The 17789-nt window shown below is 40.6% G+C and overlaps 1 protein-coding gene across 11 annotated transcripts in view; it reads right to left on the bottom strand.

Moving 5' to 3' along the window:
• The window catches only part of SH3KBP1 (SH3 domain containing kinase binding protein 1), a 227750-nt gene that overhangs the window by 41058 nt on the left and 168903 nt on the right, over positions 1-17789 (bottom strand). For all 11 annotated transcript variants that reach the window (XM_071553835.1, XM_071553921.1, XM_071554103.1 and 8 more), the window contains one exon: positions 12921-13015. In XM_071553835.1, coding sequence (XP_071409936.1) covers positions 12921-13015 — 95 coding nt within the window. The remainder of the gene's footprint in view (positions 1-12920; positions 13016-17789) is intronic.

Raw genomic sequence — 17789 nt, 5'->3', positions numbered from 1 at the left:
GTGACTGAAAGAGTAGGGACACAGAAGAGGGCAACAGAGAGGTACCTGACTAGAGAGACTAGAGAGACCAAAGTTTCCATTTGGAGCAGCAGAATTATCCTACAGTTACTCAAAATAAGTGAAATATAGGAAGATAAATAAATAGGGTTGACAGCACAAGATCATGGCTTAATCTCTTCCTGGCAACTGCAGTGATCCTGCAGCCACTCTATACACACACAGAGTCCCATATTAACAGTTTTCTTAGCAGCAAAACTGCTGCTCTTGTATCAGAACAAACACCATGCTGTTCCTTCCCTTGGTGCTCTCAATCCAGCAGTAAAAAAGCAGAAGCTGGTGGAGACTGAACAAAAAGCCCCAGCATGCAGTGCCTTATACTGTGTGGCCTTACAAACACTCCAGTCGCTGCACAGACACAGCTGTCCCCACACACACTGACCAGACACCAGCCCATGTCATCTCCCCAGCACAGCACTGCAGCTGGTCATGAGACAAGAACACAAACTTTCCTCCAGTCAGACACCAGGCCTGCTTTTCTCTGGCAGTAAAGGAGGTTGATAAGGCAGAGCTGTCAGTCCCCTGCTACTTTCATGTCTTCTTTGCTAGCTGAAACCACATTCAAGACCATGAAATGAAAAGACTCAAGTTCACACCCGGCAGGTGACACATCTCTCCCGTGCCGAGCTGCGTCCCACCTATGAGCTTGGCAGTGACAGATTGCCCCATTACGCAAACATGACTGAACTCTCCCTCCTGGAAACACTCACAGCTTCACAGGCTTTCCTCTGCTCCAAGGAGGCAGGAGTTTCATGTATCCCAAACACAGAGGGGGTTTATTTCATACAAAGCTCCCTCTCTTAAAAAAAAAAGGCTTGGTTATTACAGATGGATCTATTTCTAGCCCACGCTGCTATTTGCACTCTAAGCATGAGCCAGATGAAAGGAATATGAAGGCAACCAACACTTTTGCTGAAAATGCAAAGCAGCACTTCTAGTTGTGAACATATTTATAATAAAACTCTACTATTTGGATTTTTTTATTATTTTGCTAGGAGTCAATAAACCATGCAAGATTACTATAATTTAAATGTTAGACATGCTCCAGTGTATGTTTTCCTCCAAGTACTATGCATTATTTTAATTTTCTTTTTTTCTTGAAGTCACTTACATGATAGTTACTATGTGCTGTAAGACTCTTCTTAATCACTTAAATAAAACCCTGTAGCTACTTGGCTGTGTGTTTTATTACCATTACAATGTTCCTCTTGCCTGTGCTCAGAATCCCACGGGACTGGTATCTAGATCATCACTGAAGTGAGTGCAAGTGCACTCAAGATTCTCTCAACAGCATCAGTAGCTGTCTGATACTCACTGGGAACCCACCAACAGTGACCAGCTCCTGCAGCTTCACCAAAACACAAGGAAGCCTGAGAGTCCCTGAGCAGGGCTGGCAGGGGCTGCCCACAAAGGCACTCAGTCAAGTACAGCACTGCCACAGCTGGCAGCGCATGAGAGGCACAATAAAGGCTTGCAAGAGACAGAGAAACAGTTTGACAGCCAGGCAGGCACCCACTCCTTCAGCCAGGCTTTCCATTTATTCCATTTCCTGCTTTTTGCCCCACAGCAACCAGGCCTTCAAGGCAGAACCCACTCCCTCGTCCCTTGCTACCTTTGGAAGGACTGACTATTCCAGGGAGTGCCCTGGCCCAGGCTGATCCTTCCCCTCCCTAACCTACCATGCAACCTGCCCCTAGTGAAGAGGAAGGCTTTTGTTGGTAAAAGTAAATGAGAGATTTTTTCTATTCCCCAAGGTCCTAAACCAAGTAATAAGCCATGCATTTATCTTCTCTCCTATCCATGACTTGAACTGCAGCTGTGTAAACTCTTGAAGAAATACATCTGAAAAAGGCCAATCTTCTCAACTGTAAATAGGACTTCTGTTTTTCTGAGGGAGCAGCTCACTGCACAGGCTGGTCCTCTGAATATGATGTTATTTTGTAATGCTGCTAAAATACCAAGCTGTAGTTTTGACATCAACCCATAATTGCTCAATTTTTCAGCTTTTTGATTAAAAGTTTTGACACAAATATTTCATCACACAGATTTCATTATTACAGCTAGGATAGGAACAAACACCAAGGACAAGAACATGCAGGCCCTCAGAGAAGTTTATGTGTACTGAAGTGCTCAGAGAACGAGTTTTCTGCTCATGTCAGCAGATGCACACAGTCATAGTTTACAGAGATCTTCTAAAAAATGACCCATAAGAATTATCTTTTTAATTTAAGATTTATAGATTACAAAGGTTAAAACATACAACTGGCAAACTAAATTTACGATGTAAAAATTCAGCCTAGTAAGAATACTGAGATACACCATAATGCTGCAGGGTTTGAAAAAGTAAAATTTTTCTGGTAGCTACCACATTTTCATGGAAATCTCCATTAGAATACACAGTTCCTTATAAAATTAAAAAAATCAATCCCAGCAGTTAGCAGTTGTTTTCATTAAATATCTGCTTTCCTTCTGCCCTTCTAAGGTTGATTCCCATCAAGAAGAATGTTGAGCTGGTAGAATCACATTATTCAGAGAGCCATGAATACCTCTTACACTTGCACTGAGCACTTCCCTGTGCCAGCTCTGCTATGCTCTGAGCCCCCCAGTGGCAACCCCACTGCGAGCAGCTCGCCAGCACTCTGTCAACAGCTGAGAGCCAACCTCACCATTCAAAGAAAAACAAACCAGCATTAGTGCAAACAATGTGTGTGTTGGACTTTTGAAGACATCACCCATACACACAGAGAAACATGGAACACATAAAGGCTTCTGAATGTGAGGGTTAAAGGCATCATAGAAAGACAAATCTGCAGGACAGGGACTCTGCCATTCAGGGCACCCACTGTGGTGGTGGTGGGGCCAAGAGATGTCCAACTGGAGAAGGCCACAGGACAGGCTCTCTGACTTTCAAACCGTGCCAGGTCCTCATTGATACAACTTGGCATTTGGGAGAAACAAGAAAATCATGTTAAAGCTGAGTGAAAAAAGCAGTTTAATAATATTCAAGTATGTTTCAATAGAATTTCTTACTATATTCAGTGTCATGATGCTGAAAGCAAGGCAGATAATTCTCAAAATCCAATTTTATTTTAAAGGTCAGAAAATGATTGATTTTACAGTGTTCAGAAATTCTCATAAAACTTGGCAAAATACCTATGAATGAAGGAAAGCATCTCTCTAGGGGCTTACATTACACTCACACTGTGCTACCTAGGACTTCTCCAAACAATCAGGCTTTGGTACTTACTAAGCTCAGTTACTGGGACCTTACAGTACAGTGCAAAATTTGTTAAATTCTTTTGAATAAAATGGCTTTGATTTAAAGCACCTGGTCAGTAATCAGGTACTCCTTGGCAGAAACATGATTTTCAAGTCTGGCAATAAGACAGAGTGAATCTCTTAACAACCACCTAAACCAAGACTATTTAGATAAAAGAGACAGTCCAACAGACAATGAAGTTGTCTCCTGAGGCAGTCCTGGAGAACACTCAGTTTTGCTTTACATATTTCTTGCAAATACACACAGATTATGAAATAATGAAAGAAAAGTATGGGAGGAAATGTCTCAGTCTGGCTCTGTTTGGCTCCTAACCCAGGGATTTATCCTGCTCAGAACCTCACCTGTCCCAAAAGCCGCAAACCCTGCATGGATCCTTCCCAGTTCCTGACAGTTCTCATGCCCAAGCCACGAGGAACCTTACACCTGATAATGCCAGCTGCATCTTCTAAAGCTTAAGGAGTCAAACACGTAGATTTTTATTTATCTATAAGCTCCAAGGCTCTACTCAGAAATTCCCATGTCAACATTGCATGGAAGGAAACGGGAGAGATTGCCAGAAATTTTCAGCTGTGGTTACACTGTTCTTTCCAGGCAGTGGTTTTTACTGGAAGGCACAACAAGAAGACACCTCTCCAGAAGACACTGGCCCAAGATATTGAACCCTGACAAAAAGAAACTGGCTGAGAATAATGAATGACCTGCAATACCCAGGATGCTAGAGCAGAGAATCTAGCAGACTGGATGTATTTTTTATTTTAAATCTCTTTCAGGCTAGATCTAACCTTTTGACTTTACATTCTGGGACTATATAGTTTAATCAGTAATGAAGCTAAAAAGCTTTGAGGAAATATTTGTACAAACAGGAAGAATTAAGTTGCTTATTGAACAAAACACTCTCTTCTGGGAATTCACTTCATTTGCAATGTTCAGTCAGCAGAATATTGTGGAGAAGTAAATATGTTCCACATCATAAAACAGTAACACTCCAATACTCAAATTAAAACGAATTTAGCCAACACAAACATGAAAAGTGATGTTAGTAACAGACATAATTTATGCCTCTGATGAGCCAAGATAAAATATTTATGTAATTACATTTTTTGTATTTAGAAAGATGATAAAAATGTAGAACAAAACATTTCAAGGATTATTTAATGCTGTTAATACTTAGATCACAGACATCTTAGGACCAGGGTCTTAATTACAATTACTAATTACTTGGCACTGTATGTGCATTTTTAGTTTCCTTTCAATAGATCTCCCTACACTGAAAAGGTTGGAGTTCAGATAATTCCATCAAACCAGCAGGTGAACCCAATGTTCAGAATAAAAGAAAGAATGAAGCTAAGCAGTGAGTCTAAAGCCCACATTGTGAGCAATAATCACAGTTTTCCAGACGCCTCAGCATTTCAGCAATATCTTTTCTAAGCATGGGGCAGAAAAAAAATTATTTCCTTTTTTATCTCAAAATATGTCACCTTTTTAGATTAGCTTGCCTATATTAAACATCCTTACAAATAAACCTAACACATTTCAAATTATGCAAATCTTGAAGCATGGGCGATCCTGCCACTTCACCAGCATAGCTTGGCATGAACTGCCATTTGTCAAAATTCAAATTTGGGATTTCCCCTGAACAACAGATTCCCTTTTTCTGAAGGCATTGCTGTAGCACCACAATCAGTAATAGGAAGAACAGGAAAAGAGAACTTCAGTGTGTACTTTAAAAAAATAACATTATAAATATATTAACAAGAACAACACTGAAATGCTGGCTGTTCCCTTCTGCCCTGGACTAATCACAGGCTTCACAGTTTCTTTAAGTGCTCAACTCAAACAGTAGTGTTTCAGTAATATTTCTAAAGATACCAGTGAAAAGAAAGCTGCACCTGCTTTTCCATTAAACATATTGTCACACTTTATCTCTACACAGACCTTACTTAATGCCTCATTGCTACTCGCAGCAGCCAAGAAATGCTGCAAGATATGAATAAGTGTTAAAAAATTATTTATAAACATTTAAAAGTCTTGGCCAAGGACGAAGTTCAAGCAAGAGGAATTACTCACAGTCTGTTTCCCCTAACTTACTGATGTAGCAAATAATTTTAGAAAATGTGCAGATTTATTTATTTATTTGATCATCGTATCCCCACAAGTTTTATACCAGTCGTGTGGGGAAACACTCCTGCTTCTATGCAATGACACAAGCTTTGCCCCATGCACTTGCTGCACTCATCAGCAGCACGCCAAATGGGTCTCGTTCTGCAGGACATCCCGCCCTGCATCATGGCTTCAAATCCAGAAAGAATCCAACCTTCTCATTCCTGTTAAATCAAAACCTACAGAGGAAAGTTTCAGGTCAGGGAAAAGTGACCCTACTGCTGTGAGAGCCTCCTGGCAAGCTGCTGGGGCAGTCCCACTCCTCCAGCCAACCTTCCCTGCTCTCCCATGGCCAAGGCTGCCAGATGCAGGCGAAAGGGCAGGAGCAGAACCACCCCTTTCAGCAGCCATTTGCCATCCATCACGTAAAACTGCACCCTCAGCAAGCCCACTGTGTAAAATAATTCCTTGTATGAAACCAATAGCATCGCCACAAGCAGGTTTCTCCCTCAGCTCAGGAGGTGGGATGTCCTGGGGGGAAACTGGTGCCAAGCAAGGCTGTGTAGGAGAGGGGGCAAGAGCACAGAAAGCAGATCAGGCACAGCCAGTGATGTGTTGAGCAATTCATGGTTATCTCAGAAGAGAAAAGGGCATGCACTGAGAGCCTTTATGGTATTGTTCTTTTGAGTGAAATACCTATTTATTTCCAGAAGCAAGCAGTAAATGCCTTTATTGCTTTCATGCTATTCTTTAAACACAGCACATCATAAAAGCTCCCCTAAAGCTATCACAAAAGCCTTCTTAAAGCTGAGCATTGTTTAGTGTTTACTCATTGTATTCCTTTCAGTTTCTGTATAAGATTGCAGCAGAAATTACAAATGCTCAAAATATCTTGTATTAAAACTCCAGTCAGGGGTATTTGCATGACCAAATATTCCATGTCAACAGAAGTCCACTGTGTTGCTCTGACAGAAAGCCACTTTCATATTTTAGAAAACCAGATCAAATTTTCCCCTGAATAACCTAAACTTTTTGCATGGTTATAATAGTAAACTGATTTTTAAAAATGAGTTAAAAGCTTGATTTCAGCTGCCAATCAAGGAAAATCAAAAATAACCTGATTATCATGGATTATGACTAACTTCTTCCCTTCTTTTATAGAAAGAAAGAGACAAACTTTATTTTGAAAGACAAGCTATCGTATTTTTGCTTTGAAAATTTCTGCTTTCTTGCCCAGTTAGATGTCCTTTTCATGACCCAAATATTATCACTCTCCATTTTTTTACCTATAGAGGAGAAAATACCAAAAATTTCATCTTACTAAGAAAGAATTAGTGATCATACATACCTATTAGCTTGCACTTAAAGAAAAACTTAAAAGTCTTCTAATGCCTTCGCATATTTCTATAACCAAGGTTTGTAAAATATGTGTGTGCTGTTTGCAATTAGAAGTGCACAAAAAATCCATCAGTGAACTAAACCCCATAGAAAAGGTTGCTGGCAGCAGAGATTTCTACCCGGCAGACCCCACGACATGTTGAAATGTTCGACTGAGGACCAGCTCCTATCCTCGTCTGTCACACCATCCAGGGTCTGCTCCTTCCCCTGCTCAAGGCCTCAACTCACTGGCAAGAGTCTGGTACAGAGCACTTGCAATTCCATCCCTCCAGGAGCCTCCTGCATCCATCAGAGCAGCTGTTTTCCTTCACAGCCCTACCCAGCTGAGTTCGCCTTGGCGATCGCTCAGCTCAAGAGAGAGCTCTGGACAATTCCCTCCTGCACCAGGATGAGCTCTTAAAGATGTTGTGAGAGAGAAAAGCAGAAGAATTGTTTTGGCAAAAGGGCCATACTCCAGTAACTGTCTGTAAATACAGTCAATGTTAAATTAACTGTCTTGTGACCACCCTCAGCACTGGGTAATAATAAGCATTCACCATAAGGGCAGACTCCGCGCTCTAACACGGACAAACCATTGAGGGAGCTGGGGGTGTTTAGCCTGGAGAAGAGGAGGCTCAGAGGTGACCTCATCACTGTCTATAACTACCTGAAGGGAAGTTCTAGCCAGGTGGGGGCTGGTCTCTTCTCCCAGGCACTCAGCAATAGGACAAGGGGGCACGATGGGCTCAAGCTCTGCCAGGGGAAATTTAAGTTGGAGATCAGAAAAAAATTCTTTACAGAGAGAGTAATCAGGCATTGGAATGGGCTGCCCAGAGAGGTGGTGGAATCCCCATCCCTGGAGATTTTTAAACACAGATTGGACGTGGTGCTGGGTGCCATGATCTAGTAAATGAACTAGAGTTGGACCAAGGGTTGGACTCGATGATCTTGGAGGTCTTTTCCAACCCAATCGATTCTATGATTCTATGATTGCAACAGGGGGAACAGGACATGATGAATGAGATTATCAAGCTGAATCCCATTAAATTGTTTCCTTATACCCTTCTACTCACCTGTATGTACTTGTCTGTCTTATCACTTGACTGCATATGGCTCAGGGCAGGAACTCACAAAACGTACAGCATTTTGAATCATAAAACTTGCAAATCTCACAGTGAAGTAAATTATCAGCAGTAACACCAAGAGCAAATACAAACTTTGCAAAACCTGATTGCCATTATGCTTATTTTGAGAAACTAGGTTTATGGCTCCTTTTAGCCCAACACAGAATTAAGCATTACAAATTAGTCTGCCATTGAATATCTGGATTGCCATTAAATATCTAGACCAGATAAACTGTCACGTAGGTTTTTGACTCGTGACAGGCATTACCCTGTTGTGTCTTTCATGGTACAATGAATTAACTTTCCCAGCACTATTTGAATAGCATCAGCTAAATCATCTTGTAAATTCAGAATCAGCAGAATTGCCACTGATATCAGGACCCTCCATTCCTTCTCTGACCATAAGGGTTCATATGAGGATATCCTCTTATCACTGTCAGCTTTTCAAATTTGCAATGGTTTTTGAAGTAGTTATTTTTATTTATCCACACCATTTTCATTCCTGGGAACAAAGTGGTCTTTACAGCCTAGAGCTCAGGGAGACTGATGCAGTGCAATGAAATCCCCCACACTCATGCAAGTTAAACTGCTTCCAAATGAGAGCACAGCTGCCAGTGTGGGATCCACGTATTTGCTTTGAAATTATTTAGCTATTACTATCGATTCCTCACACAGGTCATTTTCTGTGCAGCAGTGAAACCTTCAGAATCCCATGCATTTTGTCATAATTGATCACAGCTATTAAGAAATGTGTAGTGTTTGCATAAAAACTCTTTATTAAAACTGGAAAGTAGCTTAGAGTAGCTACATCTAAAAGTGCTGAAATGAAAAATCCTGTAAGATTTTCATGACGGCAGTTGAAAATGTCACATGAATCTTCTGTTGCTTAGGAGCAACTCTATTTATTACAAATACAGACTCCAAAATGAGTGTTTGAGCATGATAAAACACCTGTTTGCCACTGTCCTTCAGCTGCACAGTGCAGTCATTAGCAGTGTTCTTGCCCTTATCCAGATGCTGCCAGGAATGTTTTGAAGACACCAAAGGAACAGAAATGTTTGACAATACAGACAAACCCTTCAGGTCAGCCTTGTGGCCATTCATATTTTCAGCTTATAATCAAATTGCACAACAATCACCTTCATTGGACAAGTAAAATTACTGTGTTTTGCTTTTTGTTCTCTGTCTTCCAAAGGTATATTTTAATTAGACTCCTTTATTGCAAAGCAAAGGCATCAGGTCTACTAGTTTATTGCCTTGAAGATGAAGTTTTACCTTCTTTTACAATTCTGAGCAGTATTTTCTGGTCTTTTAGAATACTTTGCATGAAGAAATTAAAGAAATACCTTTTGTCCACTTTTATTTCCACTTATTAATAAATAAAACCTTTTCTATGTACCTACAAGGATATTCACTTCACTGAGGAAAAGGAGGAGAGAAAAACCTTTTCCAGAAATTTCTGGAATACATCTAGTGTCTGCTTTTCTTCAGTCTTTTAGGTAAATTTTAACCTATGAGGAAACAACAAACATATGTTTGGGCTCTACCTCATAGTGTGTATTTTCCAAATAACTGGCAATTATTTTTGGCTATCAGTCTTGCAGAATGCCATCCTTCCCCTTGTATTTCCCAAAATACACACCATTCCGACCTGTATGGGATGAGCCTCTACTGACTCACTTCAGTGCCTAAATAAACCTCAGCAGCACATTCTCCACGTCATTAGGGAGGTCACTGGTGATTCAGCAAATCTGTTCAAAGTATTCCTTGGTATTTCATAAAACCCTCAGATATTCAAATACCCTTATCACAGTGGCCTATAGGAAAGGTCTCATCAGCCTGTGATTCAAGATCCCAACATACATCAAAACAGAGAACCTGAAATAGATTCTGCAAAGGCCATGACAAAAAAATACTGGTTTGTTCTTTGTATTAGGTAGATATTTGGTGATCTTGACAAAGGGACTTCTCTAACTAATTTTACTGAATAGAAGAGAGAAATCTGATGTGCCCTTATCCCTTTTATCTGTGGGACACTGTGAAAACAGTGATTTTGAATTCTGCATTTACTGATTCTACTCCTTTGTAATTCTTTCCATGAAATTAAGTCTTAGCATTTTAAGGTGAAGACCAGACTAACAGGTGCCTGACACACACAGTGTCCCATGTGTGTGCACACAGACACGGGCTCTCCCAGTAACTTCCCTTTTAGCTCATTTAAGTCACCCTTTTCCTCTTAGCACCTATCAAGTGCCATCTCATGCTCATGCTTTTAGAATTATTGTACTGGATTTTACACTATTTTCATGAGTTTTCTCTCCCATTCTCGTATCACTCACTATTTACTTTAGCCACTTCCACACAATCTCACCAATGCTGTTGTTTTCAATTAAATGCAAATTCAGCATGAGTCAAAATTTTGAGTCTTCAACATTCCTATAGGTCTGTGTCTTGGTTTGAGCTGGTAAAATGCCAACACTCCACATACAGGGTCAGAGCCTCCCCCCCAACACGGAGGAAAGGGAGGAAAAGAGAGGGGAAGGAAAAAAACAACTTAAGGCCACGTCTCTGCTAAAACTACATATATTTTACAGACAGAAAGAGAAAGCAGGAGAAAGTACAACTAGGAGAAAGTACAAATACACAAATTAAGAGCTACAAGGAACAGTTCCTTACTTCCTAGTACACACACAAAGTCCACTATTCTAATCCCAAAAGTATCTTAAAAGACTCAGTCCCCAGAAAACCAGACCTTGCAATCTGATGGCAGAGCAAAACTCTGGTAATAGTTTCTGAAGCATTCCATATGTTCCTATTTGATGCCTCTTAGTCAGCATGGCTCACTCACTGGCCATGAAAAGGACTTTCTGAGCACGGTGATTTTAATTCCAGGTAAAAGGCAACTCTCCAGCAGAAGCCATCAGTGGGGAGAAAGGAGAGGCTGACTTTGTTATTGCTAACACAGAAATGACAACAGACACCTGCTTCAAAGATCTGGACTAAAATAAAGTTACTATATTAGGTGCTAGAGCACAAAGGAAACCCCACTGTTCTCAGAACTCTACAGCAAAGACCTGACTCCACACCACTTGAATTTGAATTTTTTAACTATGTGTTAAAAAAGATGAAAAAATCCCTGCAAATCTGACTGCAATGAGGTCTGCAAAGCACAAAAGGAACCTCAAAGTGACTGCTTGTTAAGCACTGTTTCCTCAGTAGCTCCAATCAGTTCAGAGCAGCATCAAAAGGCATCCCCAGAGAAACCCCAAGCTTTTGTGCACCGCCATCCCCCACTCTCCAGAGCCACGAGTTTATGTAATTGCTCACAGACATGTGACATGCCACAGCAAAAGAGCAGAAAATTAAATAAAATGTCTTCAATGGCTCGATACAATCAAGCTGGAGAGTAAAAGGACAGGGCAACATACTAGAAAATAGTACATTTACTGACAAACTTCTCACCACATGCTTGGGAAAACTGATCAATACAGTCAAATCATCAGCTCAGTTATTACAAGAGACAAATGTCCTTCCACTGTGGGGGCAGAGGCAGCAGGAAGAAGAAAATGGGAAAAAGCAAACAAAAGATCTGACAGTGAAACCTCAGTAATTTTCTCTTTATCTGTGCATACTGAAGAACACAGCCCCACCTGGACACCAGCCATCTCAGGGAGTTCCATCAACATGGTCAACAAAGCATAAAGTGGGCAGGAGCAACATCTTAGAAGCCATTGCCATAATCAGAGACACTGCTAAATACTCACATGAGAACATTCTAAATCAGACAAAGTGAAACAGTTTTAGAAACAAGCTAAGCAAAAAAGTCACTGAGGGCAAGTCATTAAAGGATATTTAACATACACAATTTATTTTTAAATTTCCAGTTCCTCTTCCTACCAAATGTCTGATTATTTTTCTTTGGTTACATGCATAATGTTCGGGATAAAAAAGATGCCCTCTAGGATTGAAAATGGCTTAGGATATGGCAAACACTGCCTCATGTACTTCCCAAGGTTTTGGGTTTTCTCCACCAGGTGCCAAAACAGTCAAATAATTTCCTATGAAACTTATCAATTATAGAATTCATTCTTTTACTTTCATGTAAGCACAAACAACAGCAGCACTGTTGTGCACATCATTGCAATTCATCTTGCTCTTACAAAATCCACAGCCTTTTCTAGTTCATATCTTTCTCCCCCAAATATTTATGCCCAGCAATTAAAAACTTTTAAACAAACTGTAAAGGCTTTAAACATGACCAGGAAATTAAGCACGCTTAAACTAAAATTCATTCTTTATAGCATGGTGAACAGCTCTTCTAAAAGAAAACCAGCTGTTTACTCACTATGTCACTCTATGGCTTTTGAAGATGTAGTATAATTCCTGGCACTGGTTTTTCATTTCTAATCTTGAGTAAGTCAAGTAATTTTAAAGACAAAACACAGATTTAAAATTGTTTAATTTCTGTTTGATCACCTTTTTTTGCTTTACCATAGTGTTAAGGGTGGGTATATTTTAAGTAAGTGTTTAGTTCACTAATTAAGGCACATTATCTCAATCTAACCCAAAAAAATCTGATTTGTAATTCCTACAAGGAAAAAACCCTCACACATCTAAGAGAGATCTTCAAAGCTGCTGCTTTCTTGCCTCTTCCAATTTATTCTCTAAGCCACTATGTTTGTTACAGGGATCTATTTACAATTTATGCAGACCTGACAGCAGATGGAAATCAAAATTAGTTGTATAAATTTGTAAACTCAAAAGTACAAATCATGTGTTCTTCACTTACCATTATCAAGGTAAAGCTCTAAAGAGGCCTGAAGATGTGGGGCTCTCTGAAGGCTGTGTCATGCTTCACTGTCAAACTATCATTGTTTTGGGGAGAACATTGTCAAAGTCACAAAGTGGCATTGTACAGGAATTAAATGATGCCAATTTTAGAAGCTGTATCCCTGCTTATAAGAGAAAAATATTGCTTTTACCTTACTGATAAGTGTGACGACATCACCTTCTCGGATTGTGAGCTCATCGTCATTCTGTGCTTCATACGGAAATATCACTTTGCAATACTCCTTGTCTGAAAGAAAGAACATCCAATTATCACCTTATAACAACTGTTTATTCAACAGTGAATAAAGTCATCAAATATTCCACTAGTGTCTCTTTGTGCTGCTTTACTTCCTTGCCATCTTTCCCTTTGTATTTTAGACCTTCATAAACAGTATGAAATATTTAAAAACCTGCACTGATGAGCATTCCTGAGCACGTCATCCAGGGAGTCGCCTCTGCAGCCCCTAAACCATTATCTCTACTGAAATGGCTCCAGACAGCAGCTGCCACAAACTATTTCCCTTGGAGTAAGCCTCTATCTGACACTTGCTTCAACAGCTCCACTGGTGTGGCTTTCCACCAGCCACAGAAACTGGGAGCAAAAAGGACTAAGTAGATCGACATAATTTATCTATCCTCTTGTGGGCAAGACAGCAGATATTTCTGAATCTATAAAGATGATAAAACAATAAATAATACGTTTATGTAAATGCATTTAAAACTAAACCTTCTGTACACTTAGCATAAGAGTTCTGAATAATATTCTAAAGTTTCCTTGTCCCTTTTCCCTTTACTGTCTATAAATAAGGGCACCATCTCAACTTTCATCTGGAAAATACAGGAGCCAGCACTCCCACTCCAGAATCATAAAAAGCAGTTGTCATGAAAAGCAGTTACTTACATGTTGCTGTGCAACAGACAAGTATGTCAATGTGCCTTACAAATAAAAAGGGAATATGTATTCCAGCTGTTAAACTAGGTATAAAAATATGTGATACTTTAAGACAGCAGGTTTAAAATGATCAAATAAACTTCCTGACCATCTGCAGAAGAGCATGTGACTGTAGAAATGTTCACCTCACTTTAAATGGACTGGAGTTGGACCAAGGGTTGGACTTGATGATCTTGGAGGTCTTTTCCAACCCAATCGATTCTATGATTCTATGAAATGTTTCAGTTTTGAAGATCTGTACATCTAGTCAGCTCTCATGTCAGATGCAGACAAGTGGGTACTTGCAGGACACAGAAATATAAATTAATTTGAAATAACTTGACTTATTTCTCTGTATTTACTATAAAGAGAGCCTGCATTATCATGCTTGTGGATATTTGAGGCTCCACTGAGGGGGTCCAGTTCAGCTGCCCAGACACAAAGAGCCATTTCAGACACTCAGGGATATGTGAGATACTGGCATAGTTGGCAGGTATGATGCACAGCCTATGGGAGAGCCAGGTCCCCCTGGCCTGACAGCTGGAGACAAGTCAAAACAAAACACGCTGGGGGCATCTCACACAGCTCCAGATGCAGGTTCTGATTTCAGCCCCCAGGCTGCCAGAAACCAGCATGGTCGTTGCCAAGGCTTGCACGATAGTCAGTGGATGTCCAGTCACTAATACAAGAGACACCTTGACAGTGACTCCTCACTCGAAGAGCAAACACCTGTATTTGATTGGCTGAATCACTCCTTGAACTCTCTGGACAGCAGTGACAAATCTCCAGTGGGACGCGCCGCAGTCCAGATACCACACTCATGGCTATAACCCAAACTTAGGGCTCTGAGAGAAAAGCCACATCCCAGCTTCTAAAGTTTAGTGAGAGGAACATTAGCCTTAAAGAAGCAGCCAACACACATGCATGTGAAGGGTTGCTGTGTGTAAGCACCATCAGCCTGAGAAATTATACAGTGTTAATGGGGAAGAAGAAAGCTCTTCTCCAGTTCACACACTGCCACTCAGAAACAGCATGAATTTTATGTGGCACTGGTTCAAGTAAATAAGAACTTCTCAGGCTTCACAGATTTATTTTTCTGAACAGAAACATTTCAATTTATCCATGAGCATTACAGTTAATTTTCTGGCCCTGCCCTGTGCTAGGTCTGGCTGAAATGGAGCTGTTTTCTTCACAGCAGCCTGCATGGTGCTGTATTTTGGATTTGCACTGGTAACACACAGCAGTACCTGCACAGCTTTCTCTTTTTCCTTATTCCATCCCCCAGACAAGTAGGCCAGGGTTGGGCAAGAAGTTGGGAGGGGACATAGCCGCTGACTCAAGCTGAATAAAGGGGTATTCTGTGCCACATGGCCTCCTGCTCAGCAATAAAAGAGGGTGGGCTTTGGGGGTTTTGGTGTAGGAAGTTGCCATTGCTTGGACACTGGCTGGATTGAGGTACTTGTAGTAGGTGGTGAATGATTGCATTTGTGTTGCCTATTTTTTCCCTCTTTCATTCACTTTTTGAATTTTCTTTATTCATGAGTTTTGTTATTTTTGCTCCCCCTGTTCTGTGGGGAGCAAGTGGCTGGATGGAGCAAAGCTGCTGGCTGTGGTCAACCCACTACACTCAGAAGAAACAAGAGCCAGATGAAGAGAAGGAACACAATCTTTGGGGAAAAAATATGAGTAAGGGAAAAATAAATGCCTTTCCCTGGTTGTGAAAGCAGAGAACACTGTCAAAGAAACATTTGCTGATTTTCCAAACGACGGGGCATGTGAGAACCACCAGGTCACAACTGAAATTTCAGAGGATGAAAGGGGTGTGTAACTGCTGCTTTATTGCATTCTGGAGGAAGGGTTGGGATCTTTGTGGACTCATCTGTTATGTTTCACCTTCTCACTGTCTTGTGTTCAAGACAGAATGTTTTATGTTAAAGCTGGTGGAAAGCTGACACTTATATACTCAGGTCGATGCAAAGCAGCATATAGATAAATATGAGATTCAGCACATTTCACACTTCAGTGGTATGCTACCTTAAATAACCATGGTGGGTTTTTTCCTATTCTGTGAATATCCACATCCAGAAAAGCAGCTGTGCTAAATAATAGAGTCAGTGAATTAGTGCAGAGTGGATGTAGATGTAATACTGCACTAAAGAAGTTGAGTGCTGCACACTCAGGCGAGTCTCTGGTTACTGAAAACAGGCTTAGTGTTTCTTTTTTGGGATACTGAACAGAAGCAAGGCTGGGGATTCTCGGAGGTAAACACTTTCAGAAGGATCATTCCTGAATGTCCATGCTCAAAAACATACATTGTTCCTCCATTCAGTAGCAATTCCCAAGATTAAGAGGGAAGCCAAGTGCAGTGTACAGCTAAACACCTGCCAACAGCCACTATACCCTTGGAATGGCACTGCTCTGAAAGGAGAAGGCAGTGCAGCCTCTGCTCCAGGGGTGGATGAGCCCCATGTCCTTCAGGTTAAAGAATGCTCAGAACAGCAAGTGTCCAGGGGGCTCGTGTATCCTGAATCCTGTAACAGGTAACCTCCCTCAGATCTCTTGCTATTTGTATCAAGAGTGCAGAAAGGGCTGTAGTTTCAGCATCTGAAAAATCAGTTGATAATCAGGAAGTAAGTGTTCTCTAGTAAATGGCTACACATCTCCACCTTCTAGTTTTGATGTCAAGAACTCTACTGTCCATTAACCTGCCTGCTCTCCCTAGCAAGCTCTTGAATTTTTTCTTTCTTAAAAAGATTCAAATCTCAGTGAAACAAGAAATTAAACTACAGAAAAATGTAAAAAATCAGCCAAATGCTGATGTGTTTCATAAAGAGCCAGGAGACAATCTCTGAGAGGGAGCTGGGAGAGGCTCATGGCCACCCCATGCTCTGAATGTTGGCACAAGAACACAGAGTTAAGGCACAGTCATGGGAAAAATTTATGGTTTATATACAGTGGAAGTCTGGACATACAGTAAATCAATACATTTCTCTGCCTAACAAGGACTCAGTGGGTTGTGTTGCAGCAGAGCTAGGTCTCAGGGACATGGCTGGGAACTGGGTAAGTGATGGACAAAGTCACCTTTCAAACCTCTCCTGAGGGAATGGCAGACCAACATGATTTAATCAAGCAAAAGCAAAGCCAACAGGACTCAAAATAATAAGAACCTTTAAAATCAGATTAATAAAAGCAGGGGAAAATCTAATAGGTTATGTCACTTTGGTACTAAAATTGTCCTTACTCAGCAGAGCACCAGACCGCAAGAGGATGTAGAAGCACTTAATGTCTACAGTTATGTTTAGATAGGAAGGAAGAAAAGATAAAAGGAAAAACTAATTTCAGACACAGCATTGTAGAGACCACACTGGAAGTTGCTGAATTTGGGGTTTTTCAAATGAAAAAAAAAAAATAAAAAATCCAGAAAACTCTAAAGGTCAAAACAATATATCCTATTACAAGCCTGGTAAATAAAGTTAAGCCAAATTAAAGCTTCAAACTAGGATACTGATACTGATACTAAGCAGCCCTCAGCTGTAGGTGATAAATCTTGTTTTTACATTTGACATCCAAGGCTGGGTTTATACATCCCAGATGGTTCTTTCAGAAGCCTCTCTTTTTCCCTCTGACCTGAAGACATCTTAAAAATATATCTGCTAATAAACCCCCAACAGCAGATTATCTTGGAAACAGTAAGGGAGGAATAAAAATGATACTCATGAGCTTTTCAGTTCTCATTTATTAATTTAGCAATACTTTATCAGACCACAGGCCCCCACTGCAAACTCACAGCTCCTCCCAGTCAAAGGAGAACCATCTGCCATATGCAATGGGCATTGCTCAGGGAACTGTGTGAGTGGACAAACCTTGCAGCACATCTGACAAACCAAACAAGGTGGATATCATGTAGGATGTTCAGCTTCTGAACACATAATGAACTGAGAGAGCTTGAGCTCAGAGTAATCCCATTTGAAAATATGTACCCTTAGCTACATCCCGTGATTTTTGAACTGTATTGTTCCAACTAGACTAGGTACAATGACGAAACAACAACAAACATCTTCACTGCCCATGTCATTCCTCATCCTGCCAT

The sequence above is a fragment of the Pithys albifrons genome, chromosome 1 (genome assembly GCF_047495875.1).
Source record: "Pithys albifrons albifrons isolate INPA30051 chromosome 1, PitAlb_v1, whole genome shotgun sequence".
NCBI lineage: Eukaryota > Metazoa > Chordata > Aves > Passeriformes > Thamnophilidae > Pithys > Pithys albifrons.
Note: the sequence above shows the minus strand (reverse complement) of the source record. Positions and strands in the feature narration are given on the sequence as shown.